At 45.7% G+C, this 27,593-nt stretch overlaps 1 protein-coding gene across 1 annotated transcript; it reads left to right on the top strand.

Moving 5' to 3' along the window:
* The first annotated feature begins 82 nt into the window (after window positions 1-82).
* On the top strand, window positions 83-22,175 carry LOC123484405 (exostosin-2-like). The gene is given in 16 exon segments (XM_045214758.1): window positions 83-332; window positions 335-411; window positions 587-810; window positions 1,023-1,112; window positions 2,149-2,265; window positions 2,441-2,682; window positions 3,108-3,114; window positions 3,429-3,569; window positions 3,754-3,847; window positions 10,250-10,381; window positions 14,583-14,772; window positions 17,757-17,923; window positions 18,638-18,781; window positions 19,138-19,266; window positions 20,653-20,735; window positions 20,907-22,175. Coding segments are annotated over 16 exon segments (2,226 nt in total). The 3' UTR covers window positions 21,046-22,175.
* Window positions 22,176-27,593: the final 5,418 nt, after the last annotated feature.

Genomic DNA, 27,593 nt, shown 5'->3' with positions numbered 1-27,593 from the left:
AGCCATTTTAGACTGATACATACCCTGGCTGTGTGTCAACGGACCAGGAGCCATGCTAATATTTCTCTCTCTCTGTGGTTGAATGGTCAGGCTCAGCATGTGCACGTCAGGAAAGTACAGTTCACGGGGCCCAGCTCTGATTCCACGGATGAAGACCAAACACCGCATCTACTACATCACCCTGTTCTCTGTGGTGCTGCTGGGACTCATCGCCACAGGGATGTTCCAGTTCTGGCCACACTCCATCGAATCAACGGCAGACTGGAGCCTGGACCGACGCAGCGTGCACGATGCACCTCTAGTCCGACTGCCTGTGTCCAACCCTATTCCTGAGAGGGGGACCTTAGCTGCCGAATGCACACTTGTTTTGATGTGTATCGATGTGGCTACAACCCTAAGAATAGAATCAAGGTGAGCCTATTCTCCATCCATCACACACCACAAATTACAGATATGTGTACTTTGTTTTATCTGCTATTCTTGGTCTCTGAACCTTGTCTTTTTAACCACATGATTGAAGGCATGTTATAAATCAAACAGCAGTATAGTGGACCATCAGAAATGACTGTGTGTGTCTGTCTGGCAGGTGTACATCTATCCTCTGCAGCGTTTTGTGGATGAGGTAGGAGTGCCCATCAGCAGCACAGGCCTGTCCCGAGAGTACAATGACCTGCTCAGTGCCATCTCCGACAGTGAGTTCTACACTGACGACGTCACCAGGGCATGCCTGTTCGTCCCCTCTATCGATGTGCTCAATCAGAACTCTCTGCGCATTCGGGAGACTGCCCAGGCTCTGGCCATGCTCCCCAGGTAACCTTTCCTGCACACTGCTCGGGTTGCACTGTTATCTCCTCCACCCCAAAGCTGGGAATTCTCTCTTCATATGTATTTATCCTTCTTTACCCTCTCTGTCATTCTTCCTCTCCCCTCTCTCGGTCTACTACATTGATCTATCCGCCCATTTCAGATATCTAAGTGCACACATTTGAAGGTTTTTGACCCCTAAAGATGTATGTTTCCAGGTGGGAGAAAGGGATGAACCACCTTCTGTTCAACATGTTACCTGGAGGACCTCCAGACTACAACACAGCCCTTGATGTGCCAAGAGACAGGTAACACTAATAAACCCAGCACAGAAAAAAGAAAGTCAATTACAATTAATATAGTTGGATAAACTCACATTTTAGTTTTTTGGTTCATCAATCAACCTTGACTTCCAGCTAATATTGTTTGTTAGCAGAGTTGCTACCAGGCATATTTTGTTCTACCGAGACCACCACTAGAGGGAAGCATGGCGTTAACTTAGCTTTCAGTTTTCCTTACATGTCCTTAGTCTGATGTTATGTTCAGAGAATAGTATTATTATTATTTTTTTACATTTTTGTTAAGTTGACTCATAGTTTTCCCCCTCAATTTTATGTAGTTTAACTTGACTAGATAATCCAGATTCAATTCCATATTTTATCTCCAACACAACTACAGAACGTGCATATAATTACAGGGTGGCTTGAAAAATATTAAGCTAAGAAGAAAGTAGTACTTAAAAGTAGTCCAGAGATGACAGAACCTCTAGCGGCTTTGAGTGGGCAGACATGCCTAATCTCCTGGTATTTACTGCCACAGAGAGAGGCCATGTTTCCCAGCCTTGCTCTTGGCCGCTCACTCCTTTTGGGTGGAAAAGGTGGGTTTTATGAACAGAAAGCCCTGAGACGATGAACACTTATCTGGAGCTGTAGGGAATTTCCTGGGCTCATCCAGCTGTGCTCCATTTGGCGTGGGGCCTCATCAGAACCAGCTGTGTGTGTATATATAGGCCTGTGTGTGTGTGAGTGAGGTTGTGCTTGCATGCACAGGTAGGACGCCATAAAGATTGTTCGTCAGTTCTCAGTTAACTATTACATTCACAGATTTACAAAAGGATGAAGTTTAGGCAGCCTCCTTTTGTCCATGCGAATACTTCTCAAGATCTTCATGTTACTCAATAGCGTTGTTAAGCAGATATGACAAGAAACAGCCAGGGCATATGCACATCTGTCATGTATTGTCTTGCAGCAAAGTTCTATATAGCTGTCTCTTCTCTCCGTCTTAAGTATGTAAGCCTATGTGACAGTGGTGTAACATTGGATACGTTTTGTGTGTGTGTTCTAGGGCTCTGCTTGCAGGGGGAGGCTTCTCCACGTGGACCTACAGGCAGGGTTATGACGTCAGCATCCCTGTGTACAGCCCTCTGTCTGCAGATGTGGAGCTGCCCGAGAGACAGCCTGGGTGAGCAGCAACACCACCGCCACCCTGGTTCAGCACCTAGCATAGGGCTCTTATCACTTCCTCAAGCAAGACAACCTCACTTCATGTGACAGTGGGAACATTTGTGAAGTTATCTTGTCGAGTCACCATCATCACTCACAGTTTTCCATTATTTCTAATGTTGTCCCGGCTGCAGGCCCCGGCGCTACTTCATCCTGTCGTCTCAGACGGCCATCCACCGTGAGTACCGGGCAGAGCTGGAGAGGCTGAAGGAGGAGAACGGGGAGGCCCTGCTCCTCCTGGACAAGTGCAGCAACCTCTCTCAGGGAGCTGCCTCAGCTAGGAAACGCTGCTACAAGGGCCAGGTGTTCGACTACCCCCAGATCCTCCAGGTGAGACCCACACAGAGACCCTCTACCGTTCAGACTAGACTAACATGTACACACACTTGTAGACATTATACAGCTTAGGGGGAAATGTTTAACATAGATCTGCATGGCCATTATCAGACTTTAATGCATTTAAGAGGGCTCTGCTCAGCTGTGTAGGTCAACTCTAAGAGTTAGCAGTATATTTATGTGGGTAACTTAATGCGGGGTATACCTGGGAAACTCTACAGCAATATCTGTGACAGTCAGTCAACCGGTGTGCCTCTGCACTGTCTGTCTGCTCAGAGTGCATCTCCAGCCCATCCCTGGCCTGTCTAGACAGGAAGTGCGCTTATCATCTGGTCTGGGTGCAGCGTGGCCGCACATCTGGCAGACGTCCCACCAAGGAGAGGGCCTGGAAGGGTGGAGGTTGTGGGAGGGGTGTGGTGGCAGAATCTCAGTGAAAGCACCCCCCTTATCCTCCACCTCTGACAGTGGAAAGGTTTGCCAGAAGTGATGCCTGAATTTTAGAGGAATATTTAGGGTTGCCTGCTTTTATCCTTTTAACATCTGTAAGTAGTCCACCATAACATTGCCCTCCCCACCCTCAACTCTTCCATATGGGAGGCAACCTTGACAGTTCATGCAGTCATTTTATCAGACTCTGACCAAACACAAGCTGCCCACTAATATTGTGTTAGTCTGTTTTTGACCCGTCTAAGCTTCCTTATTTTGGCGACAGCTATGTCATAAAACCATGTACCTTTGATATGTCTATGATACCTTGTGGTAATCTGTGTTGTCTGTGTTCCCCAGGAGTCGTGCGTTCTGTGTGGTGCTGCGCGGGGCTCGGCTGGGACAGGCCACCCTCAGTGATGTGCTGCAGGCTGGCTGTGTCCCTGTCATCCTAGCAGACTCATACATCCTGCCCTTCTCTGAGGTCCTCGACTGGAAGAGGTACGCTAAAGACACCGCTCATGATCTCACTCCAACCAACTTCAACACATATATCAGCATTACATTTCCTGAGCTCGTATTGTGATTTCTGATCTAGTTTAATACCAGTGGATGTTTTTGCCATTGACATAGAGACTGACTGATATTTTTCTTTCTTTGTTTTGTGTGTGTGTGTATTGTACAGGGCATCCGTGGTCATTCCAGAGGAGAAGCTCCCAGAGATGTACACGATCCTGAAGAGTATCCCTCACAGGCAGGTGGAGGAGATGCAAAGACAGGTAACAGTCAGATCACATCTTTTCTTCAGCTAACATTCAAATAGACTGAATCCCTTTGCTGGGGATTTTTATGCACATACAGTGAGGGGAAAAAAGTATTTGATCCCCTGCTGATTTTGTACGTTTGCCCATTGACAAAGACATGATCAGTCTATAATTTTAATGGTAGGTTTATTTGAACAGTGAGAGACAGAATAACAACAAAAAAATCCAGAAAACGCAAGTCAAAAATGTTATAAATTGATTTGCATTTTAATGAGGGAAATAAGTATTTGACCCCCTCTCAATCAGAAAGATTTCTGGCTCCCAGGTGTCTTTTATACAGGTAACGAGCTGAGATTAGGAGCACACTCTTAAAGGAAGTGCTCCTCTAAAGTTTGTTACCTGTATAAAAGACACCTGTTCACAGAAGCAATCAATCAATCAGATTCCAAACTCTCCACCATGGCCAAGACCAAAGAGCTCTCCAAGGATGTCAGGGACAAGATTTTAGACCTACACAAGGCTGGAATGGGCTACAAGACCATCGCCAAGCAGCTTGGTGAGAAGGTGACAACAGTTGGTGCGATTATTCGCAAATGGAAGAAACACAAAAGAACTGTCAATCTCCCTCGGCCTGGGGCTCCATGCAAGATCTCACCTCGTGGAGTTGCAATGATCATGAGAACGGTGAGGAATCACCCCAGAACTACACGGGAGGATCTTGTCAATGATCTCAAGGCAGCTGGGACCATAGTCACCAAGAAAACAATTGGTAACACACTACGCCGTGAAGGACTGAAATCCTGCAGCGCCCGCAAGGTCCACCTGCTCAAGAAAGCACATATACAGGCCCGTCTGAAGTTTGCCAATTAACATCTGAATGATTCAGAGGAGAACTGGGTGAAAGTGTTGTGGTCAGATGAGACCAAAATCGAGCTCTTTGGCGTCAACTCAACTCGCCGTGTTTGGAGGAGGAGGAATGCTGCCTATGACCCCAAGAACACCATCCCCACCGTCAAACATGGAGGTGGAAACATTATGCTTTGGGGGTGTTTTTCTGCTAAGGGGACAGGACAACTTCACCGCATCAAACGGACGATGGACGGCGCCATGTACCGTCAAATCTTGGGTGAGAACCTCCTTCCCTCAGCCAGGGCATTGAAAATGGGTCGTGGATGGGTATTCCAGCATGACAATGACCCAAAACACACGGCCAAGGCAACAAAGGAGTGGCTCAAGAAGAAGCACATTAAGGTCCTGGAGTGGCCTAGCCAGTTTCCAGACCTTAATCCCATAGAAAATCTGTGGAGGGAGCTGAAGGTTCGAGTTGCCAAACGTCAGGCTCGAAATCTTAATGACTTGGAGAAATCTGCAAAGAGGAGTGGGACAAAATCCCTCCTGAGATATGTGCAAACCTGGTGGCCAACTACAAGAAACGTCTGATCTCTGTGATTGCCAACAAGGGTTTTGCCACCAAGTACTAAGTCATGTTTTGCAGAGGGGTCAAATACTTATTTCCCTCATTAAAATGCAAATACATTTATAACATTTTTGACATGCGTTTTTCTGGATTTTTGTTGTTATTCTGTCTCTCACTGTTCAAATAAACCTACCATTAAAATGATAGACTGATCATATCTTTGTCAGTGGGCAAAGGTACAAAATCAGCAGGGGATCAAATACTTTTTTCCCTCACTGTATAGGGATATGCCAGGTCGCAGTTGTAAATGAGAACTTGTTCTCAACTGGCTTACCTGGTTAAATAAAGGTTAAATAAAATAAAATGAAAAACTCTTTATAGAGTTGTAGTAATAGTCTATTTCCAGATTAATAAACCTCAGGAGAAAGTGCCTCCTGCCCTCTCAGGTTAAGTTAGTGTGAAGGCGGGGTCAAAGGAGGTTTGACTTTCACGCTCCCATTCCAACCTGTGCCTCACTGTCAGCCCAATGGAAGCCATAACACAGGCAGTCTGAAGGGTTAGACATACATGTTGTAATGAGCCCTTAGGACTGGAGTTTCTGTCCTGTTGTCAGTTTGGATTGTCTCCTCATGTTCCCAATCTTGATTAAAAAGCTCTTATAAAGGTTCTTCAGTGTTAGTTTCAGTCGCAGCCAAATCAATGACAAGTCCCCTCTTTTCACTGGTCCAACTGAGCCTCAATAAACAGAAGTGAAAGCCCTCTGAGAGAGTTCTGCACGTCCAAGCTGTTTCTCATTCCCTTGTATCAACGCTAGTCCATTTACCAATTAGACTGGCCAAACAGACATATTAGACCCACAGCTCAGAGACCCTGTTGGAGTTCTTTCATTTGCCCTGCCTAGAACATGGCTTCCCTTGGGGGCCTCCTCCTGTCTCTGTTGCTGTGTGGATCTGAAATGCTTATCCACTGCTCTTAGTGTTTCTGTCAGTCTGTGTCTAGGGCTTGGAATTTAGCTATGATATGTGTAATCAGTTGTCTTCCATAGCTGCAGGCATGTCAGGAAAGGGTTCTCATTAGAGATGAGGACTGATTATAAGGGGAAGGATTTTAGTTTGTTTGGGTTAAAACAAATACTGATAATAAACATTTTATCAATTCACTGGAGATCAGAGGAACACAACAAAATTATATTGGTCTGAGTTGAGTAGTGAGTACATCTTAAACCAGGGGAATGTGAGGGGTAGGTATGTCACTGTGCCGTGTGCGTGCCTGTGGCCCCTGCAGGACTGACGGGAGGAGGGTGTTGGAGCCCGGCTCAGGACGTGGAAGGGTGGGGTGGGGCCGGAGCACAAAGGCCCATCTTATCCAGGATTTATGGGGTGCTGTAGAGCCCATTCCATATCAGTCCACACCTGCACACATCTGGAGAGACTCCTCACTCACACTCACATTCACTGGCTGGAGAGGAGAGGACACTGGGAATCACTGAGCTGGTCCCCATAGTATAGACAACACATTGTCAACTAAAACTCATTTTGACGTGTGCAATATTATGTAGTATGTTGTTGTTTTTTTAGGACATGATTTTCTATATTAAATATGTTTTATAAGAGCTGTAGGGACATAATTTTTTTTCCTGATTGATCTTATTTAAGAGCTGAAGTGAAGTATTTACTGACTGTCCAACAGAGGGCCTAACTAGTCTGATTTCACACACTGTCCTCTTCAATCCTTTATGGGCTTAAAAGGTCTCTGACCATATGTCTAGTGTGCCTAAAATACACACAGGCTGCGTTTAGACAGGCAGCCCAATGCTGATCTTCTTTTCACTAATTGGTCTTTTGACCAATCACATCAGCTGTGAACAAGATCTGATTTGAAAAGATCTGATGTGATTGGTCAAAACACCAATTAGTGGAAAAAAAGATCAGAATTGGGCTGCCAGTCTAAACGCAGCCTTACTCATGACTCCATGTCAGCTTTGATTGACTATCTGTATGATTTACTAAGTCCTCAATTGAAGGATAATTGGGTAATTGAGGAGACATTCTGTTAACTTATACAGGGCCTCACAACTAGGGTCAAATATAAAAACTCCTAATCCATCAGTAGCCAGCAGCATCATTTCAGGAGATAGTTTTTTTTCTTCTTCAAAATGTGATGTGGTAGCATCGACATAGGTCCCAAATTGTGAGCTAAGTGCTTAACAGCTGCTAAATGTTAGCGGTGGTCAACTCAGGCATTCCTGTGAGCCTTGTTTGGTTCAGACCCTAGGAATAGAATACATGCATGCTTTGTTAGATCAGTACAGCTAAAATGAGTACTTCTCAATCACAGGGCTGCAGCTATAGTACCAAGCCTAATGTAAACCTGTCTGAACCCTCCCTGTCTAAAAGGAGTTGACAGACAGCAGAGTATAGCTAGAGAAAGAGATGGTAGACTGGGTTGTTCCCTTGAACCTGGTCCTGAAAGTCTGGCTTCTGTCACACAGTTGACTCTCATCAACCACTATTGATGATCAGTTGAGTGTCATCTTGGTAATACTACAATGTCCTCCTAAGCAAGTTTGTGCTAAACAAAGAATCGTTGACATGACAATTTTACTTTTACCCGATTTTTATATCTTATTAAGAGGCGCTAGTAATTACATTTATTTTAGTTGCAGTAGCAAAGGTTAGCCAAATCAGTTTTGAATTCATGGATGTTGTTTATGGTCCAAGTTCAAGCACACCTCAAAGAGAATTCAGCCTACTTAGCCCAGCGAGGTATGTTAGAGGAAGGGAACGACAGTGCTGCAGTGAAGCAGACCGCTCTGCCCTTTTCCTCTCCTCCTCTCCTGTGACTCCGTCTCTTCTTCTCTCCTCATAAAAATTCCTGCAGGGGCTGGGAGGGGGCGGGGCAGGGCCTCTTGGGCTGGAGCAGTTTGCTTTTTGCCTCCTCCCAGTCGGAAAGGGAACTTTCATCACTGGCTGATTTATGGGCCGTTGTGGTCCCCCTGAGATTAGAAAGTATTTTTGAATGCTCCTCACCCCCTCCATAAAAAAATAAAAGCTGTTTTTGTATTTCTCTAGTGTTAAAGGGGACTAAGGGATGGAGTGGGGGCTGGTCCCTTCTCATGTGCAGCTGAGAGCTCTCTGTAGACGATACGACAACAAACACACCAGTCAATAGGACGAGCTGCTCCACTGCTATGAAGGACAGAGCCCTGTAGCCAGGCCAAGACTACCACAGCTCTAGCAAAACGGTGGGCTCATTGACTAAGCTGTAGCAGCCTATGCTATCACTGTTGTTGTTGTCCATTCCTCTCTGGATCCTCCTCTGTTCCTAATCCCAAACAGGGGAGAACCTCTTCAGCTGTGGGTGTTATTCTCACCCAACAAATATGCTACAAATATCTTGAGTTTCTGGCTGTGGGAATAGTTTCCAGGGTGTGCTCTGGCTAACCATTCAAATGTCTGTTGGAGTTGAGGGGTCCAGTATCAAATCAAATCAAATTTTATTGGCCACATGCGCCGAATACAACAGGTGCAGATATTACAGTGAAATGCTTACTTACAGCCCTTAACCAACAGTGCATTTATTTTTAACAAAAAAGTAAAAATAAAACAACAACAAAAAAAGTGTTGAGAAATAAAGAGCAGAAGTAAAATAAAATAACAGTAGGAAGGCTATATATACAGGGGGTACCGGTGCAGAGTCAATGTGCGGGGGCACCGGCTAGTTGAGGTAGTTGGAAGTAATATGTACATGTGGGTAGAGTTAAAGTGACTATGCATAAATAATTAACAGAGTAGCAGCATCGTAAAAAGGATGGGGTGGGGGGGCAGTTCAAATAGTCCGGGTAGCCATGATTAGCTGTTCAGGAGTCTTATGGCTTGGGGGTAGAAGCTGTTGAGAAGTCTTTTGGACCTAGACTTGGCACTCCGGTACCGCTTGCCGTGCGGTAGCAGAGAGAACAGTCTATGACTAGGGTGGCTGGAGTCTTTGACAATTTTGAGGGCCTTCCTCTGACACCGCCTGGTATAGAGGTCCTGGATGGCAGGAAGCTTGGCCCCAGTGATGTACTGGGCCGTACGCACTACCCTCTGTGGTCTAGACGTTGTGTTTACAGGCTGCTTAACAAATAGCGCCCCCCCCCCGCTTGTTAAAGAGTGCTGCACTCAGTGTCACCTAAGACCTGTCGAGGTGGAGTCGGGTCACACTGACATGGCGCCTCCTGGCAGGAGACAGTTCTGTTTTAAGGATCAGTAACTCTTATGGGCTCCTCTCCCTCCATAGCTGTCCCTTGATGTCTCTTAATGGATCAGTGGGAGGGGAGCACCAGGGACGCTGGGGTGCTGCCTGGGGATGGTGTACTAGTAACATCTGCATTGAAATATGATTGACTGCTAGGCTACACCTTCCCCTCTGGTACTGTAATGCTCCTTGTTGTTACCATGGACTGGTAGTGAATTGACTAAAAGTACATTTCTGATGCACAACTAGAGGTAGATGCGTACGTAGTTTGCATACATCTTGGATCAAACGTATTATAGTCCCAATGGGCCTATCTATATTGCCTTAGGCAGGGGTTCCCAACCAGGTTTAATAGGACCCGTATGGGTACTTGGCCTATCCACAGGGGGTACTTGAGAAGACTTATGAGACCATAGGCTTACTGGTCAAATGCACATGAGGGGGTACTTCAGGGGAACTCTGGGCAGAGCAAAATTCAGTTGGTGGTACAGTAACCGAAAAAGGGTTGGGAACCACTGGCCAAAAGGTTGATATTTGGCTGCACTGTGCTTTGAAAGGCAGGTGAGCTGTAGAAAATCTTGGCCTGCTGTAGGACAGATGATGTTAAAGAGATTCTAACCGTCTAGAACAGTCCTTCCTGTTCTCGAGTCACAGGGATGCCTTTTGAATGTGTGTGTTCAAGGACATAACAGCTTGTTTGTTTGTCCAGAGTCCAGACCATATGTTTTTATTCCAATAACAACTCTGTCCTTCTCTCTCCTCAGTCCCGCTGGTTCTGGGACGCTTACTTCAGCTCCATGAAGGCCATCGGCATGACAACGCTTCAGATCATCAATGACCGCATCTACCCCTATGCTGCACGCTCCTACGAACAGTGGAACAACCCCCCTGTGGTGGTGAGGATACCTCTAGTTGGTATTTCTTTAAAGAGTGGAAAGATGTGTTTTAGGCTAGATGTGTTCAACATGATTGGATACATCAAAAGTCTTACACTGGAGCCTGCTATAATCTATGCCCCTCGAGCCTACACCATTGATAATGTTATTGTGTTTTACTGTGGTTACCCACTGAATCTTCTTAGACATACGAGTCATATTTATGGGGGTGCAGTCTGCAGTGTGTGGTATTGATGTGTGACCTGACACTACGGTGCTGGCCTCACAAAACAGAAAAACACAGTGACCGACTCCCACAGTGGCAGATATGAAACCGTTTTCCCAGCATGCTGTATTTCCCTGGTAAGTCTTTCCCAGTGTATCGGCCGAGTGGCAGGGCAGCTTCCTCCTCTTTATAGCGCCCTCTCTCCACACATGTAGCCTAGCCAAGTGGTCTTTGGCTGCTTGGTAAACACCCAGTACTGCTGAAACAGCCAGTGAGTTTGTGTCAGCAGTTCTGTACTTGGAGGATGCCTCCAGTGCGGTGAAAAATACGTGCCTTAGTGTTTGAGTCATTGTGTGTATGTGCGTGAGAACACTGTTTAAGGAGAATGGAGGGCGGAGCTGCATGTGGTGTCTTTGGGGACTGCAGCACACACGTTCTCCTTAAACAGTGTTCTCTCGCTCTCTCACACGCACGTGTGTGTGTGTGTGTGTGTGTGTGTGTGTAACCTCTCTGTGGTTGTGGGAGTGTGGGGATGCAGACAGCTTGGCTCAGCTACCACCTCTCAGGGGCTGTTAATCAGCCCAGCCTGATCTGCTGCAGTCCCCAAAGACACCACATGCAGCTCCGCCCTCCATCCATCCCTACCTCCGTCTGTCTGTCTGTCTGTCTGTGGGGTAGAGAAGGGGGACCCATGTTCTTCCTTATTGGACAGGCCTACCCAGTCCTACCAATGGTTGGTGATATGTGAGCCAGTCAGGTTATGTTGGTCTGAACAAGTCAAGTCACACTGACTCTGACTAAAGTTATGTTTACAACGCTTGGCTTCTCAGAGTAATTCAAAGCTCTACAGCACTTTAGGACTAAGGACTTTTTACTCAAGCAACTGCTCAATCACAGCCAGTATTGCCTTTTTTTTGGAGCGGGTAGCTGGTTAATCAACAGTTACACTTGACATTACCCACCTCTCTCTGTCAGAAACTCCTGTCTGCTTTTTCCCCAACTAATCGTCATCATTTATGTCTGCTGTCTCGGTCCCAGCCCACAAGAGGTTAATTGTGCAGGGCCACAGACCTATTACCATTCCAATGCTGGAGAAGTGCTATCTCTACGTATTCAGTGGAAACACGTCGAGCAGAATTGGAACAGAACACTAAATAAATCAAGCCGTTTTTTTTTTCTCTGCTGTTCTGTATCCTTCGTTCGGGGTCATAATTGAAAGCACATTTCACAGGCTCTTTGCTAGTAGCAGTGCCTTTAGAAGAGTTGTCAGGCTAGGGTGGGACAGACGGGCTGCTTTTTGTTTGGCAGTAGTGGGCATAGTTGTAAGACAGGTAATCCTGTTCCGCCTTTGAAAGGTGGCTGAAGGTTTTTAAGATACTTTGTATCTTAGGGGGCTTTCATATCAAATTGGTTTGGAGTGGGGGGTTTTCTGAACTCTGGCACTTTTTCGCTCTTAGTTCGGTTCGTTTGGACTGGTGTGAACCCTCCATGCTTGGGAGTGCTGTAAACAACGCATCGTGGTTTGCAAAAAAAAACGTGGTCTCGGTCCAATTAATTACACCTTTCATAGTAATGAATATTCATGGTAAATGGGAACTGATTATTTATTTAGCTTGACCTTTGGTTTCTAGAGGACATCTAACATTTCCATTTAGGCTAAGTCGGGGCTTGTTCAGTGGTTTAAATGGGCCAAGAAACCTGGCCAGACAATTCCTTCACTGGCAGAGAGCAGATGCCTGCACTGTGAATGTGCTCATATCAGGACTCTTGAGAAGATGTGACGGCTGCACTATCTCTGCTTCTCCTAATCCCTGGTAGGCAATCATCACTCACATTATTCTGATCCAACTGTTTTCTGTCCATCAACTTCAAAGTCCAGGGATGGAATTCAAATCTTTTTAAATGGACCAACCGGCAACCTCACTTCGATCTGGGATCCATTTTGGCCTTACTCGCTGTTTTGACACACGCATGCATACATGTATGTGCATCCACACACACACACACACACACACACACACACACACACACACACACACACACACACACACACACACACACCACACACACACACACCACACAAATCAAAGGCCCCATGCTGGCTAGATGGACTTGCTGCCAGTCATCACTGGAGCGGCTGTTAGGAAAGGGTAAGGGGGATAACTAGTCAGTTGTACAACTGAATGCATTCAACTGAAATGTGTCTTCCACATTTAACCCAACCCCTCTTACTCCCACTTCACCTTGGGAAATCATTTGTTATTGAGTAGAAAACACTGTGTTTGTCCAAAACATTCAAATGCCACGTTGGTCTAAATGCTGCATTACGAGGATGTTTACATGGATTTGCGTTGATCTACTTTTCCAAACACTACCGCAATAATGTGTAGCCTAAATCACCCAAATGGCTGCATGTTTCCGTTTGTGTAAATTGAGCATTGTAACCAGTGAACTCATTTTAACTGAGCTAATTAACATCGGAGAAGTGGCTGTCTTTCTTTCATCCTGTTTCTCTCATCTGACTAATGACTTGTGGTCCCTTTCCTCATCTATTCATCTCACCACTTATGTGTCACCGTGTTACTTTCATTATTTCCCCTCTGCTTGTATGTAAGTGTCACACCACCACAGAGAAGTTTCCATTTGCTAGTAAAGTTTTTATTTATTTTTATTGGTGAGGAATGACTGATGTAGGGTATATAGGGTGACCATGTTTATGGTGACAGACATGGTGGACGCTGTTGGAAGAGCCACAGAAACACCAGTCTGTTTGGAACCACCTGCCTACAGCAGAACAGAGAAGCACTTCAAGAAGCCCACAGTTTTATTTCAAATCTCCATTCCCTCCCTATGAGGTTTGAACATCTCTCTAGTGCCAGGTCTGGAGGCTATGGGGGGCCTTTGATACAGTTTGTTTAAGTCAGCTGCAACCTCCTTTATTTGAGAATGCTACTGTTGTAGTGTTTGACAGTTAATTAAGGGTTAAAACCACATAATAACATAATGCTACTGCTATCAGAGAACGGAAGCGTTGAAGTTGACACTGTAGATGATCTAACCTGCATTGTAGGCCACTTTAAGCTGCTGCAGTGAGTCCCTTCTGTGTCGCATGTCCACAAATTGTTACTGTTGTGTAATCACATTACTCAAAATGTCAATTGTTGTCTATATGTTAGTTTAGAGGTCTGGATTGAGTGTGTCTGTGTGTGTCTCCTTGTGTGTGTCACTGCATCAGAGGGCTCTCTGCACTGCCAGTATTTCTTTTACAGCGTCACTTGATCTAGGCTAGGGCCTGTGCATCTTCCAGAGTTAACGGGCCATTTTAAGACGGGGCCAGGAAGAGGAGCCAAGTCCCACACTGGCAGTAGACAGCCGCCGACACCGTTGCCTACGTCCCCCTCTCTCTCTCCCCTGCCCCGCTAGAACTCATCTGGACCCCTGCTGCATGGAGCTCACCAGAGCTTCATGATAAAACACCCTTATAACATCCCAAAGGAGCAGTGTAGAAACCGCAGTAGAGGCCAAGACTGCCACTTCTTCGAAATCGTCAAAAAATCTATTGCCAAGTCATAGTGTGTGGACTCAATTTACACACGTACCTGAGATGAGGGTGGAGCTTCGCATGCAAAACATAATTGACTGCTCTTTGTCTGTCGTCTGTCTGTCTGTCTTACACACTCTCTAAGCTGTGCTCCTGAAGCAGCTCAGCTACCGCTCGGTTTTTATAGTGTGCTTGGCATTCCAGACCACTTCTCGCTGGGTGCCTGGCATTCCCGGTTGTGAGTCTATTAATCTTTAAAATAAATGAATAGATGATTCCTGTTCCCTTGTAAAACCATCGTCTGGAAATCACTGCAGGTGACCTCACTGCTGAAAAGCAATGGAAAACTACCACGGGCGGGATGGCAGACAGATGAAGCTAGCTAGGCATACGTCTGCATTGTAGGAGACTGATTCTAAACTTTGCTTTTGTGTTTATTCTCTTGTCCTCTGTAGAAGTGGTCGAGTGTGAACAGCCCCCTGTTCCTGCCTCTCATCCCACCGAGGTCCCCAGGGTTCACTGCTGTGGTGCTGACCTATGACCGCATCGAGAGCCTCTTCCGGGTCATCACTGAGATCTCCAAGGTTCCCAGCCTGGCCAAGCTACTGGTGGTGTGGAACAACCAGAACAAGAGTCCCCCTGAAGGTGAGCCCTAGGCTGTATTCATTAGCGCACACCGTAGCATAACATTTTGCTACAGAACACTTAAGAAACTTTTTTTTTTTTTTTTTTTTTTTTTTTTTTTGGAAAGGTTCAGGTAGTCCCTCTCCATTTTTTTTTTTTTAATTTATTTTAGTCATTTAGCAGACACTCTTATCCAGAGCGACTTACAGTTAGTAAGTGCATACATTATTATTTTTTTATTTATATTTTTTTATACTGGCCCCCCGTGGGAATCGAACCCACAACCCTGGCGTTGCAAACGCCTGCCCGACTGAGCTACATCCTGCCGCCATTCCCTCCCCTACCCTGGAGCCAATTGTGCGCCGCCCATGGGTCTCCCCGGTCGCGGCCGGCTACGACAGAGCCTGAATTCGAACCAGGATCTCTAGTGGCACAGCTAGCACTCGCGATGCAGTGCCTTAGACCACTGCGCCATAAATGTTATTCTGTTTGGTTTCTAGTGAATACACCCTGATTCTGACCCTCCCCTTCCCTATACTGTTCATTAAAAACCATTATTGATTCAAATATTAACCTTAAACAAGCACACCAGCAATAGGAGCTTCCATGAGTTAACCTTTTCAGTGACAGCGATGATGCCATGTTGGATATTCAACGATGGGACATTAGTGTTCTGTCAGATTGCCTTACTTCATAGCTACCATAGAGTCCAAATCAATGTTATCTTTGTTTAGAGATTGACTAAAGTTGGCAGATCGATACACACAAGGAATGGGAAAGTGGCTGAACACTCCAAGTTAACTGCCAACTTGATGAGAGAAGAAGTGAAGGTTATATCACCATGCCATTGTTTAATACCCAAAATGGAGCTCTTGATGTGTACCAGATGAGTGATTACAGCTTCAGCAGCCAAGACCCATCTCTCCATAAGTTTAGACACTGAAAAGCATGACATGCTCGAGGCTGGAGCCAAACCTCTCTCTGGCTTTGCTTCATGTTGAGAATTAGGAAACTGGAGCAACTCCGTGGCATGTTGCCACCAGTCGGACAGAAAAAAATCCCCCTACCCACCCCACTCGGTGCTGCAGCAGCAATCCATTCTAACCTTCAGATGTCAACAGGTCTCCTCGGTACTGGCAAGCCAGACGACGTAGAGGCCTTTCATTCATGTTGATATACTGTCCTCTTACACCACACCTACAGACACTCCACTTCATCAAACAGAGTGCAGTGTTCTGCTAGTGCTGCCTGTCTGTCCTACCGCCACAGCCCTCATTTACAGCCCATTAGAGATGTGTCAGAGTAAGCTGATATTAGTCATTATTTATGTGGCTTTCGCTCTAATGATTCCTCTTAACGAGGCGATTAGGTATGCAGCTGTTTATGGCGCCCCTTATCACTGACAGCTCAGGGGACGGCAGGGAGAGAGCAGGGAATTAAATCTATCCTCTGCATAGAGTTGTGTAATGTAATGAAGCAGCGGGCCACTTTGAAGCTCCCTCTAATGGCCCAGTGTAGCCTTTGATTAGAGGCGTCAGTGGAGCCTGGCTGGAGCTTTGTGACCCATTAGAATTAACAAGGGGCCGTTCACGGGTCAACTAGGGGCCTTTGCTTGGGATGAGGACGGATTTCCTCCTCATCCTCACAAGGCCTGATTTGTGTTTATTTCAAGCAGCCCTAAGCTGCCTCAAGTCCTGCACGTTTGGCATTTTAACAAGGTGCTGCTGGCAGCTTAAGTCTTAGAATTGTAGTATTTTATCTTAGTGCTCTATGTTGGACTTTATCTTCTGCTTCTGACATGCACAGAGATTGTACTGTTTGGTTGTCATGATTAACTTGATAGTTTATTTGTTCACTCATACAATCTTAGCGTTATGACCTGAAGTGACCTGTTTTTCACATCGGTCTAAGACCGTCATGAATGTCGAGTGAGTGCGTGTCTCTATCAAATTCTTCCACTATCCCCCTCCCCTCCCTCCCTCCATCTCGGTCTGTTTCTCATAAACAGCTAACCCTGCCCTGGCTGGTTGGGAGCCCCCTAATAGCTGCAGTGCATGGAGACGGAGGTAACTACAGTAGAGATGGGGACTGCAGCAGGATTCTGTTCTTCTATAGTGGAGAGGATCTCTGCTGGTTAGCCCTGGAGAAGTCAGAAAAGTAGATGGGCTTCCAGCAGCCAGAAATTGTTGTTTCAGTTTGTGTGTTCAAACCGATGCCAAAAGAAAAGGCCAGGCTCAATCTGTACAATCAGAGCTAAGCTAATAACCTATGTTAGGTGATTTCCCCCTGCACTGCACTCATCTCCCAGCACTCCTCTCCCAGCTCATGTTTGGAAAAGAGAGTGGTGGTGGGGGGGGGGAGCGCTTGAATATATCACAGCAGGTCTCTCGTTGACAGTTTAGTGTGGAGACGTTCAGAGCTCGTCGGTCAGTTGGGAGCGCCGCCTGCCTGTCAGGCCCCAGTTAAAGCCTTAATGGGGTGACACATTCTGTGCCATCTGTCTGACACTGCTCCGTGCCATGGACACTTCCCAAGCTCACTAAACACTACTTTTAAAAAAGCTAACTTTGTTGCTCTGCCTTGAGAGGAATCTTGGTGTGGTCAGGCTTGCACATGATTCAAGTTGGCGTTGCGATTCAAGTCAGTGATTGTAGTTTTACTGCTAGCACACTGTTTTCCACTAGGATTGCCATTTTGAAATGTCTCCCTTGATGGCAGCCCAACTCCACTCATCTCCAACTGAAGTCTAGATGTTAGTTTGACCTATAAAACTGGCAGTCTAATTTGATGTGGTAGGTGATGCAATATACAGTATACTGTCAGATTTGGAATGTGAGGAAATCATTTTCATAGTTAATGTCTTGCAGCTTTTCAAGGATCACACAGTGTTAACTGACCCATTTGCCAAGGCCTCCATTGCATTGATAGTATGGATTTTATATGACCTGTCTGTACAATGTAGGCCTATCTCACTCATATTCCCATTGTCTCTGTCCCTCTGTTAGAGTCTCTATGGCCAAAGATTGGCGTACCTCTCAAGGTGGTGCGCACCAAAGAGAACAAGCTCAGCAACCGCTTCTTCCCCTACGACGAGATCGAGACGGAGGCTGTGCTGGCCATCGATGACGACATCATCATGCTGACGTCTGACGAACTGCAGTTTGGCTACGAGGTGAGAGAGCGGATACTCTGTATCTCGCCTGGGAGTTTTCACCCCAAATGTTGGACCTTGACCTTGGGCTTAGTACATTCATACTCCCTTGATGGCAGGTAAACGCTGGCCACTTAGAGCTGACCCCAGAGTTTAAACGCATCCAGGGAGCTTAAGTCGGCCTCCAGTAGTGGTATATGGGCTGCCTGGGACTGGAGATGTGTTTGATGTGTGATGGATGGTGACAGGCCAGAGCTGATGCTGTCCATGACTACAGCCCGGCCTGGCACTCACCTGAAGGCATTTAGGACCTATTGAGACAATTGAGGACAATTTGAGGATAATGACATGAAATGAGAGGCAGGTTGCTGTGGGGAAGGAAGTCTGTCTGGCTCTACTGCCTCTCGCTGGGTCCAATAGCAGGACAGGCTGCTGGCTGCTGGGCTCAGGTATCCAGTCTCCACACACTGCTCTGCCCATCACAGACAGGGCATGTAGCCTTCATCTCTTTACAGAGTGAACCTTGGGGCTCAAAGAATCTCAGTGATGGCGGTCTTCTAGCACTACCTTGAAGATGAGAGGAGGCTACTTGGAACGTTTTTAGTGTTGCCTAACTCCAGTAACTTGTAATTTTCCCAAAATTACTGGAAAACCTGGGAATTTGGGGAAAGTGACCAATTTTGCCACCCTAAAGGTATGTGTCTAACCATCTCTTTCCCCCGCCATCCCCCTCAGGTGTGGAGGGAGTTCTCAGACCGGCTGGTGGGGTACCCGGGTCGGCTCCATCTGTGGGACCACGAGATGGGGAAGTGGAAGTACGAGTCAGAGTGGACCAACGAAGTATCCATGGTTCTGACTGGAGCAGCCTTCTACCACAAGGTTAGCCTCAGACAGAACCCCCACCTCCCTCTGTCCCTCTGCCATGCCCAGTATGTGGAGGGGGGCGGGGTTAGGTCACAGAGAGAGAGAGAGAGGGAAGAGTCATAGGTGAGGTTAGGTTATCTGTCTCACCGTCAACCAAAAGCTCTCCTTTTGATTCAAAGCAAATACTTCTGAGAAAACACATCCCTCTATTCAAAGGCATTCTGCTAAGGCAGAGGTTAGACTCATTTATCATATCACGAGTGAGTAGGATGACATAAAAAAAAATGTATTTCAGTATTTATCTGCATTAATGCCGTTTCCACTGCTTGCTGATTTTGATGTTGAGTGACACTGGCTTCTTTCCTTTCCAGTACTTTAACTACCTGTACACGTACAAGATGCCAGGAGACATCAAGAACTGGGTGGACGCCCATATGAACTGTGAGGATATCGCCATGAACTTCCTGGTGGCCAACATCACTGGCAAAGCCCCCATAAAGGTACAGTACAGTGCACAACGTTCTCACACCACCTGAACACAACAGTCCTACCCAACCCATTATGCTGACATTAGGTCATTAGGGGGTTAAATTCAATATTGGATGTTCACCAGAGCTATGGCTTGCATCCCAAATGGCATTATTTTCCCTATAATAGTGCACTACTTTTGACCAGAGCCCTATGGTCCCTGGTCCAAGTTAGTGAACTTCCTAGTTAATAGGGTGCCATTTGGGATGGAGCTATGTTACTATATCAGTAGGAGCAGTACTAAAACATACACCACATATCAGGAAGCTGAAGGCCATAACTCCAACTCCACAGAGGTGGAAACGTCCCAGAATGCAGCAATATTTGGTTTTTACAGTCCCGTCCTGACAGAGGCTCTGTCTCTGATCAGTTCTCACCCCTCTGTGCCCCCCGATACCTCCCCAATGCAGTGACCGTGTCCAGGTGCACAAGCAGCCCCTAAAGCCCAGCCTTAACCTCTCTTATCTGGGTGTCACTGACTGCCACTCCCCCTCCGACAATGTTTTTCTAAGCTCACCAGGGCTCACTTACCCCAAAGCAATGCCTACTCCCTCCCTCTCTCTGCGCCTGCAGTAGGCTAGCCCCCCACCCCACATATCTCCCACATGTCCTCCTCAGCACTGATCTCCAGTCTGGAGTAAGATGGACTGGTGGGGTGGGTAAGACGGAGGAAGGCCATACATCACCCCTTTAAAGAGCATACAGCTGTTTCTTCTCGGCACGCAAGCAGCATGCCCTGGGCTTTAATGACCACTCAGGTATACAGCAGCACAACATCCTCCCACAACCCAACTGCCCTCAATCACACTCTGCTGCTACAACCACTGCTGGACCTGCTTTCACAACTAGCATGACTTTATCTAATGGGTTTATCAAATTCTAGTGGAGTGCGACTTAAAGGGATACTTCGGGATTTGGGCAATGAAGCCCTTTATCTACTTCCCCGGAGTTGGATGAACTCATGGATACCATTTTTATGTCTCTGTATCCAGTATGAAGGAAGTTAGAGGTAGTTTCGCAAGCAAATGCTAACTAGCATTAGCGCAATGACTGGAAGTCTATGGTATCTGCTTGCAATTGCGCTAACGCTAGTTATCAACTTCCTTCAAGCTGCATGCAGAGACATAAAAACGGTATCCACGGGTTCATCTGACTCTGGGGAAGTAGATAAAGGGCCTCATTGCCAAAATCCCGAAGTATCCGTTTAAGCAATACTATGATGGTTATGGACTTTTCTCATCTGCACAGGGATTTGATCTCCACACAGTAGATGCCATACTGTACGGTTTTTAGTTGCGTAGCAATGGGGGAATGGTAGATTAACAGATTGTAAAGGTCACTGTCCTGGTTCCATTTAGGTGACCCCAAGGAAGAAGTTCAAGTGTCCTGAGTGCACAGCCATTGACGGTCTGTCCCTGGACCAGACACACATGGTAGAGAGGTAGGTCCTGCACTGAGCATGCTCATCACCTAGCAACTCTAGAAATTGTGTGTATATGCCAAATCAATATTCATAGAGGAAGTAGTGGATTTACAATATCTGGACGTGTTATTTTTCTGTGGTTGATTGCCTCAAATTGTTAACGCTGGTAACTTCTGTTCACTTCTCCAGATCGGAGTGCATCAACAAGTTTGCGTCGGTGTTTGGCACCATGCCCCTGAAGGTAGTGGAACACCGTGCAGACCCAGTCCTCTACAAGGACGACTTCCCAGAGAAGCTCAAGAGTTTCCCCAACATCGGCAGTCTCTGACCGGACAGGGCTGTGGCCCAACAACCCCCAGACACCCATACATACCCAGCATCTAGTTCAGGGGAGACATAAACTCTTATATCTCTGTTATATAGAACTATCTGGAAGGTTGTTGTTGATCTCTGTAGGGTGGTGTGGGGGTGGGAGCCTGTATTGTTACCTTTCCTAAAGACTGGTTTGTAGTGGCTGTAAGTCACTCTGGATAAGAGCGTCTGCTAAATGACGAAAATGTAAAATGTAGTGAAAGAGGTGAGGGGTGTGTGCTCATTGGTTGACTGGACAGAATCCACTGCGCTGGAGATGAATCCACTGTGCGACTGAGAGATGACTAAGCTATGGCCACCATTACTACTGTATTAGAGCCAGAGGCCCCGTGGGCTCTTTGGCTGATCTGGGATCGGTGTATATAAATCACAGCAGTGCTAGATTTTAATGTAGCATGGTGAGTCAGGAACACTGTCTGCCAAGCACATGGGGGAGGGGGATGTGTAATATGTTAAAACCCCATAGAAATAATATATCCCATGTAATTTATCTGATGAATTTTTTTAATGATAAATACATGAAAAACAAGCTAGTGTTAGAGGGTGCTTCTCGACAAAGATAATTTCATGGCATGAGCTATTTAATGTGGTTAGTGTGAGCACTGCAGAGGTGCATGGTCAGCTTTCTCTGCATAGAGGACATATTGCGAATAATATGTACACAATATATATTTAATGCCAATTGTTCTACTGCTAACACTTTTCAAAAGAATGACTGGTATCTGGACATTTTAATTACTTTTTTTAAGTGTTGTGCTGCATAATATCTAAACTATTGCAGTAACATCTAGTCTGGTATAGTAGTGAAGCTACTTTCATTGATGTGGTGACATTGGACTGTCTGCTTCATGAAGATGTCTCTTTTTGTTTTATCCTACTGTTAGAAGTCTGTGTAGGCTTGCTCATCTCCTAGCGTTTCAAGTTCAAGTCAGCACACACTTTTTAAGACGTCAATATTGCCTTTGTTTTAGTTTTTTACATTCATAGGAATTGTTGTTTGTGATATGTGTCCCAAAATATATATATATAATTACTTTGTAAAGAAATTGACGAAATACATGCTAAATAAAGATAATGTTTTTCATAGCCATTTTATTGGCCTGTGATTAGGGAAAGGAACACTGGCACTGCCTCGCTCCAACCAAGGTGCATGAATTGAGGAGGAAACTGAAGTGAAGAGGAAATTCAGCTACTGGAGAACAGAGGAAGTTGAAAAAAGTGATGTCATCGGAAGTGTTCTAGATGTGGAAGACGATGTTGTATGCATGTTTACTGGAGTGTGTTTCTCAGTATGCACCGGCAGCAGTAGCAGGCCTCTGTCCGTCTCGCGCTCTACTCTGTCCTCCTCCATTCTGATTTGGTGAAAGCCCATGTCTGACCAGGGCAGTTGTGACAGCCAGGCCGTGTGCAGCACCACTGTTCAGCCTCACCGGTCACCTGTTGTTAATATACGCTCCCTAATCCACCCTGTACAATGTCAGTAGTTCAAAAGGGTGCTGTTAGTATTCTTGTCGACTTCAATTAGCGTGACATTCTTAGGGATTGTGCGATCTCATTTCAGCCCTCATCTAAAATACAGAGGCCCTTTCAGCCCTCATCTAAAATAAAGAGGGATTTTAGGCTGTCACTGCAAGTGACACAATCATGAAACACATATGAGGTAGCTGATATATAATGAAAGAAGATGGACATGTTTCTTTTTTTTGTAACCCTCTAGATTTTTATTGATGCCTCACCCCTCCTGCCTAATTATATAAACATCAGTATAAACAGAACAACACCACAATCCAAAAAATCTCCACACGTTATTACGATTAGATGTTACCCATTGCTGCAGGACATTGTAAAAACAGCTACTCTTAATGAATCCTCAGTGTTGCCATCCTAAAAACATCCCATTCTTTAAACTTAGGACCTTTCCATGAGAGTAGGAATATGTCTGCAGTAGCATCATTCCCACCACACAACAGCATAGAAAAATGTACAAATATTGAGCGCTGACATTGACTAAATGTGTTTTATTGATTGTTTAAAGGTCCAATGCAGCTGTTATCGCGACAACTCATTTCTGGTTAACAATAGAGTACCTTACTGTGATTTCAATTAAAATGGTCAAAAAGAAGCAAAAATAGCTTCTTAGCAAAGCGCAATTTCTCAAGCAAGAATTTTGCTAGACTGTCTGGGAGTGGTCTGAGTAGGGAGGGGAGAACTGAACACTAGCTGTTATTGGCAGAGTGTGTTGGAACTCTCTTAATTGTCTATTAACTAATTTTATGGCCTGGTGATGACACCAGGCAGGTCAAAACTCCCTCCAACCTAAACAGGCTGATATTTCAGGCGATCTTTTCAAACAGCTCTTACACTGAAAGGGCATTATCATTTTCACCATTTCACAGTATTATTCCAACCTCAGTGTGGAAATATATATATATGTGTGTATATACAGTATATAGAAAACCAGGAAAATCACGTTTTTGACTGTACTGGACCTTTAAAGAATTTGGCGGGAACAATATAAAATCACTCATTGTGACAATTTAAGCTGCACTTCAATTATCCATTAAAAAAAATTGTACTTTTTTTGTGTGTGTGTGTTTCTTAAATAAGTATGTGATGAACAACAGTTTTGCTCTCAATGCTTGTAAAACAATTTTCTAAAATATGTAAGTGCAATAACTTACTGTACTATAGTAACTCACACAGAATATATATGAGAACATGAACACAACAAGTAAAAGTATACCATCATTATTTAAAAAGCCGTACAATATAGCTTAAAGCCTCAAAAACCTTTGGAAATATTTGGAAACTCAATAAACCAAGAACACCCACCTCCTTCAAAATAAATCACTCAAATAGCAACCCACAAGTATCTCACAAAGATAAAGCAATACTTTACATCAAATTTGTAACATTTCAAGGGTCTTTGTAAATTACTGTAAATCAGTCCAATTGACATTTACATGTTTTTACATGCACACACAACACACAGTTTTATATTATAATAAGTATTTACTTATTTTATTGCCCTGCTTCAGTAGTATTAGAAATTATAGGGGTGGTGTGAAAGGTGACATCATCACCGAGGGACAGACTGGGACCCCTGCAGGCTACAACAGGATGAGCTGATATACAAAGCCGTTTCGCAAATACTTAAATTCTGCATATCTGATCAGTTAAGGCCTTAAGGTCTAAGGCAAGCTGTGCCTCGATTGGGGTAGATGAGAAAGAGAATACAGTATTTACATATTAACCTGTAATTCATCCAAGAAAGCTTCATAAGGGATTGTACGTTTCTGCAGTCTGTAACACTGAGCTTTCGGTTTTGTCCTTTTCAATCAATAGAGAACTGCAGATAACAGAAAATGTCTATAAATAAAGAAATTAAAATGTTTGCAAAAACATGACGAAAACGGTAAACAAATCAACTCCGTGTCGACCTGAGCTTCATGTGTTTTGAGCTCTGAGAAGCACCCAACCCAGCACTGTAAACCCCCAGAGACAGCTATAGGCCAACCTGGAGCACAGGGCCACAGGCGGCTCTGTCTGTTCTGTCACAGAATCCCAGAAAGAATCCCTGTCCACAGATGTCCCAGTGTTAATTAAAAGGCTGCAGCCTGGCTATGCGGCTGTGTATCGGCCTTAGTGCCGGAGGGGCCAGGCATTCGGCCAGAGGAGTGAGAGGGAGAGATACCCAGTGCAGTGTGGGGGCTTCTTTGAAAGCTGAGCCATGACAGCTGAGGCGAAGCATGTGCGAGGCATGTTTGTTTTGCATTTATCCCCCTGAGTGCAGCTGTGTGCACTGTCCTTTTCCCAGAACACCGGAAGCCACGGCGTTCGCACTCCTAGCAACCCCCTTAGAACGGCCTATGAGAGCACCGGGGCCCCATCTCCAAATCTCAGAGGAGCACCTCCAAACACTGAGAGACAAGCCATGTTGTCAGCAGCATGTCCATGCATTAGGCTTGAACTGCCATGTAAACTGGATCCAATCTGAGTCGTCATTTGGAAAGGGTTTCTGACCCACTGTTTCAAGACAGCTGACAGTTCATCCTGGATCATACATAACACTATATCCCTAGCAGAGCTACCTAGTGAAAGGGGAAATAATGTTGGCTTATGTTAGGAATTGCAGATGGATTCTCCTCTTATGGTGCAGGGGGTATCATATTTGGCTTAAAATCTATGAGACCTTTTGTTTTGACTTGATCCAAATGGGACCTGGGAAAAACAGAAAGCCCATAATGCATAACATGATGGAACACGTCTACTATTTCTGTCACCTCCGCGAAATCGTGACATGGAGCCATCGAATGCACGGATGCCAGTTTGCCCCCCACATTGTTCCATGTCCACACTGAGGCACAGGGACGGGGGATCCGGTTGTTGCCAGGGGGCTATGAGGGAGGGACGGGGGGATCTGTTTGTTGCCGGGGGGGGCTAGAGGGGAGGGACGGGGGATCCGGTTGTTGCCAGGGGGCTAGGAGAGGAGGGACGGGGATCCGGTTGTTGCCAGGGGGCTATGAGGGAGGGACGGGGGGATCTGTTTGTTGCCGGGGGGGCTAGGGAGGGGATTGGACGGGAGGGACGGGGGGATCTGGTTGTTGCCGAGGGGGCTAGGAGGGGAGGGACGGGGATCTGCTTGTTGCCAGGGGAGGGGAGGATGTGTTTGTTGCCAAAATTCAGCCCCTGCTCAACACAAGTCGTCATGCTAAAGCTGTCAGGAGGACAGCAGGCCGGAGAATGAGGAATTTATAACAACATATGTCTACTATCATTAGTAAAGTAATCATGTTGATGCAAACATGGCAATAACGTCTTGAGAACAGAATTAATTGCACTGGGTTGGCAGGGCGATGTACATGGCTGCTAGATGCTAGCTGTTTCACAGCTCTGTGCTAGAGTGCTATCCAGTCTTTTTCACAGCCTGCTGCTCTGACACACTCTCTCTATGGGACACAGCCTCTCCACATCCTTTACACACCGTCAGGAAATTCAGCACTGAACTTACATGTGTCTCTAACAGCGTATGGGCCATACATTGCATCTGGGACTGAGAGAGATGCATAAGAGTTTTGGAACAGAGTTTTGGAACAGAGTGGAGCTGCTAAGTGCCTGCTGATGGCGCTCTCCAAGAGGAAAATAAACAGTGAGTGAGAGATGGAATAAAGTTGTACAGTACATGTTCCCCCAAGTCCATCATGACCTGCAGCCAATTCACAGCCCTCCTTTGCCTCAACAAACTGTTTCACAGGATTCACTTCACAAGTCTCCCTCCAAGTGGAAAGAAACCTGGGGTTCCTGGTATAAAACTGACCGACGGCTTATTTTGTGTGGAGAGAAAGTAATACTTCTAACAAAAAGCACGAAAGGTTCTCCTCTGAGAATACCATCCCACTATAGACCTGTCAGCTCAGCTGACAGTCAAAGTGAGGCTTTGCATGAAAAGAGACAGTGGTCAACATTGACGGCCTTAGTCAGCATTTTATTATCCCCCTCAGAAACTGTCTGTATAATCTACACTGCCTCTCTGCTGTTCAAGGCTGCCGCTGGGTGTTATTTCTGGCAATGGGACTGGAGGGCACTTTTCCTGTAACTCCCTAGGTGGAAATGCGAGGTGAGGGGAAATGCCAAGGGGAGGAAATGGCATGTCCGACTTTGAATCTCCTCCTGCAAACAGAGCTGAGCCTGTCTGCTGCTCCCAGTCCCTGTAGCCCCCAGACCCAGCAGGCCTGCTGTGCCCCCTCTCTCACACTCACACACACACACCACTTCCTTGTCCCCATCCCTCTCTGGCTCAGTGACGGCCCATCAGCGGGCTTAGTCAGCGGGGCAGGTCCTCCGTCTGCCCGCACTTAAACAAACCTGGAATTATATCTGAATTTAAATGTTGGAAGGTGGCACCAACCTTAAGTATGCTAGTGCTGACCATGCAAACCAGAAACAGTTAGCTACCTTTGAAATGGTTTACCTCTTTCCGAAACTGAAGAATATGACTGATTTTATCAGCATTCTTTCAGTTAGTCTGACAGAGATGGATCGGCTTTGGGCTTGACCGATTACCCACCCCTCTCCTTGAAGTAATGCTGACCAAAATGACCTAAGGAAACCCAAATGTACACACAGACCCAAATCAGGCCAAATGTATGTAAATATGTGAATATCAGTTTGCAGTTTATGTGGAGAGAATAGTTGCATTTGCACACGGTCTGACAGAAAGGGACGAGGGATTCTGTGATAAAACCAGGATCAAAAAGAATTTAAAAAATACACACTTAAAATTTAAATACCGGAAAACAAGAAGGTATAACAACACCTGAACAGAAAAAGCTATATTGACACTCAATAGCAGGTGTGTTAGCGGACGCATCTCAAGATCTGTACAAACAGCATTACCTGTATTAACTGAATAAGTGCAGGGATTGGTTCAAATCTATTCAGCTATTTTTGTTCTTTTGTTGTATTTTTAGTTTATAATTACTGTACAACCAGCACATTGTTTCC

This window comes from Coregonus clupeaformis, unplaced genomic scaffold, assembly GCF_020615455.1.
Source record: "Coregonus clupeaformis isolate EN_2021a unplaced genomic scaffold, ASM2061545v1 scaf0304, whole genome shotgun sequence".
In the NCBI taxonomy this organism is placed as follows: domain Eukaryota; kingdom Metazoa; phylum Chordata; class Actinopteri; order Salmoniformes; family Salmonidae; genus Coregonus; species Coregonus clupeaformis.
Note: the sequence above shows the minus strand (reverse complement) of the source record. Positions and strands in the feature narration are given on the sequence as shown.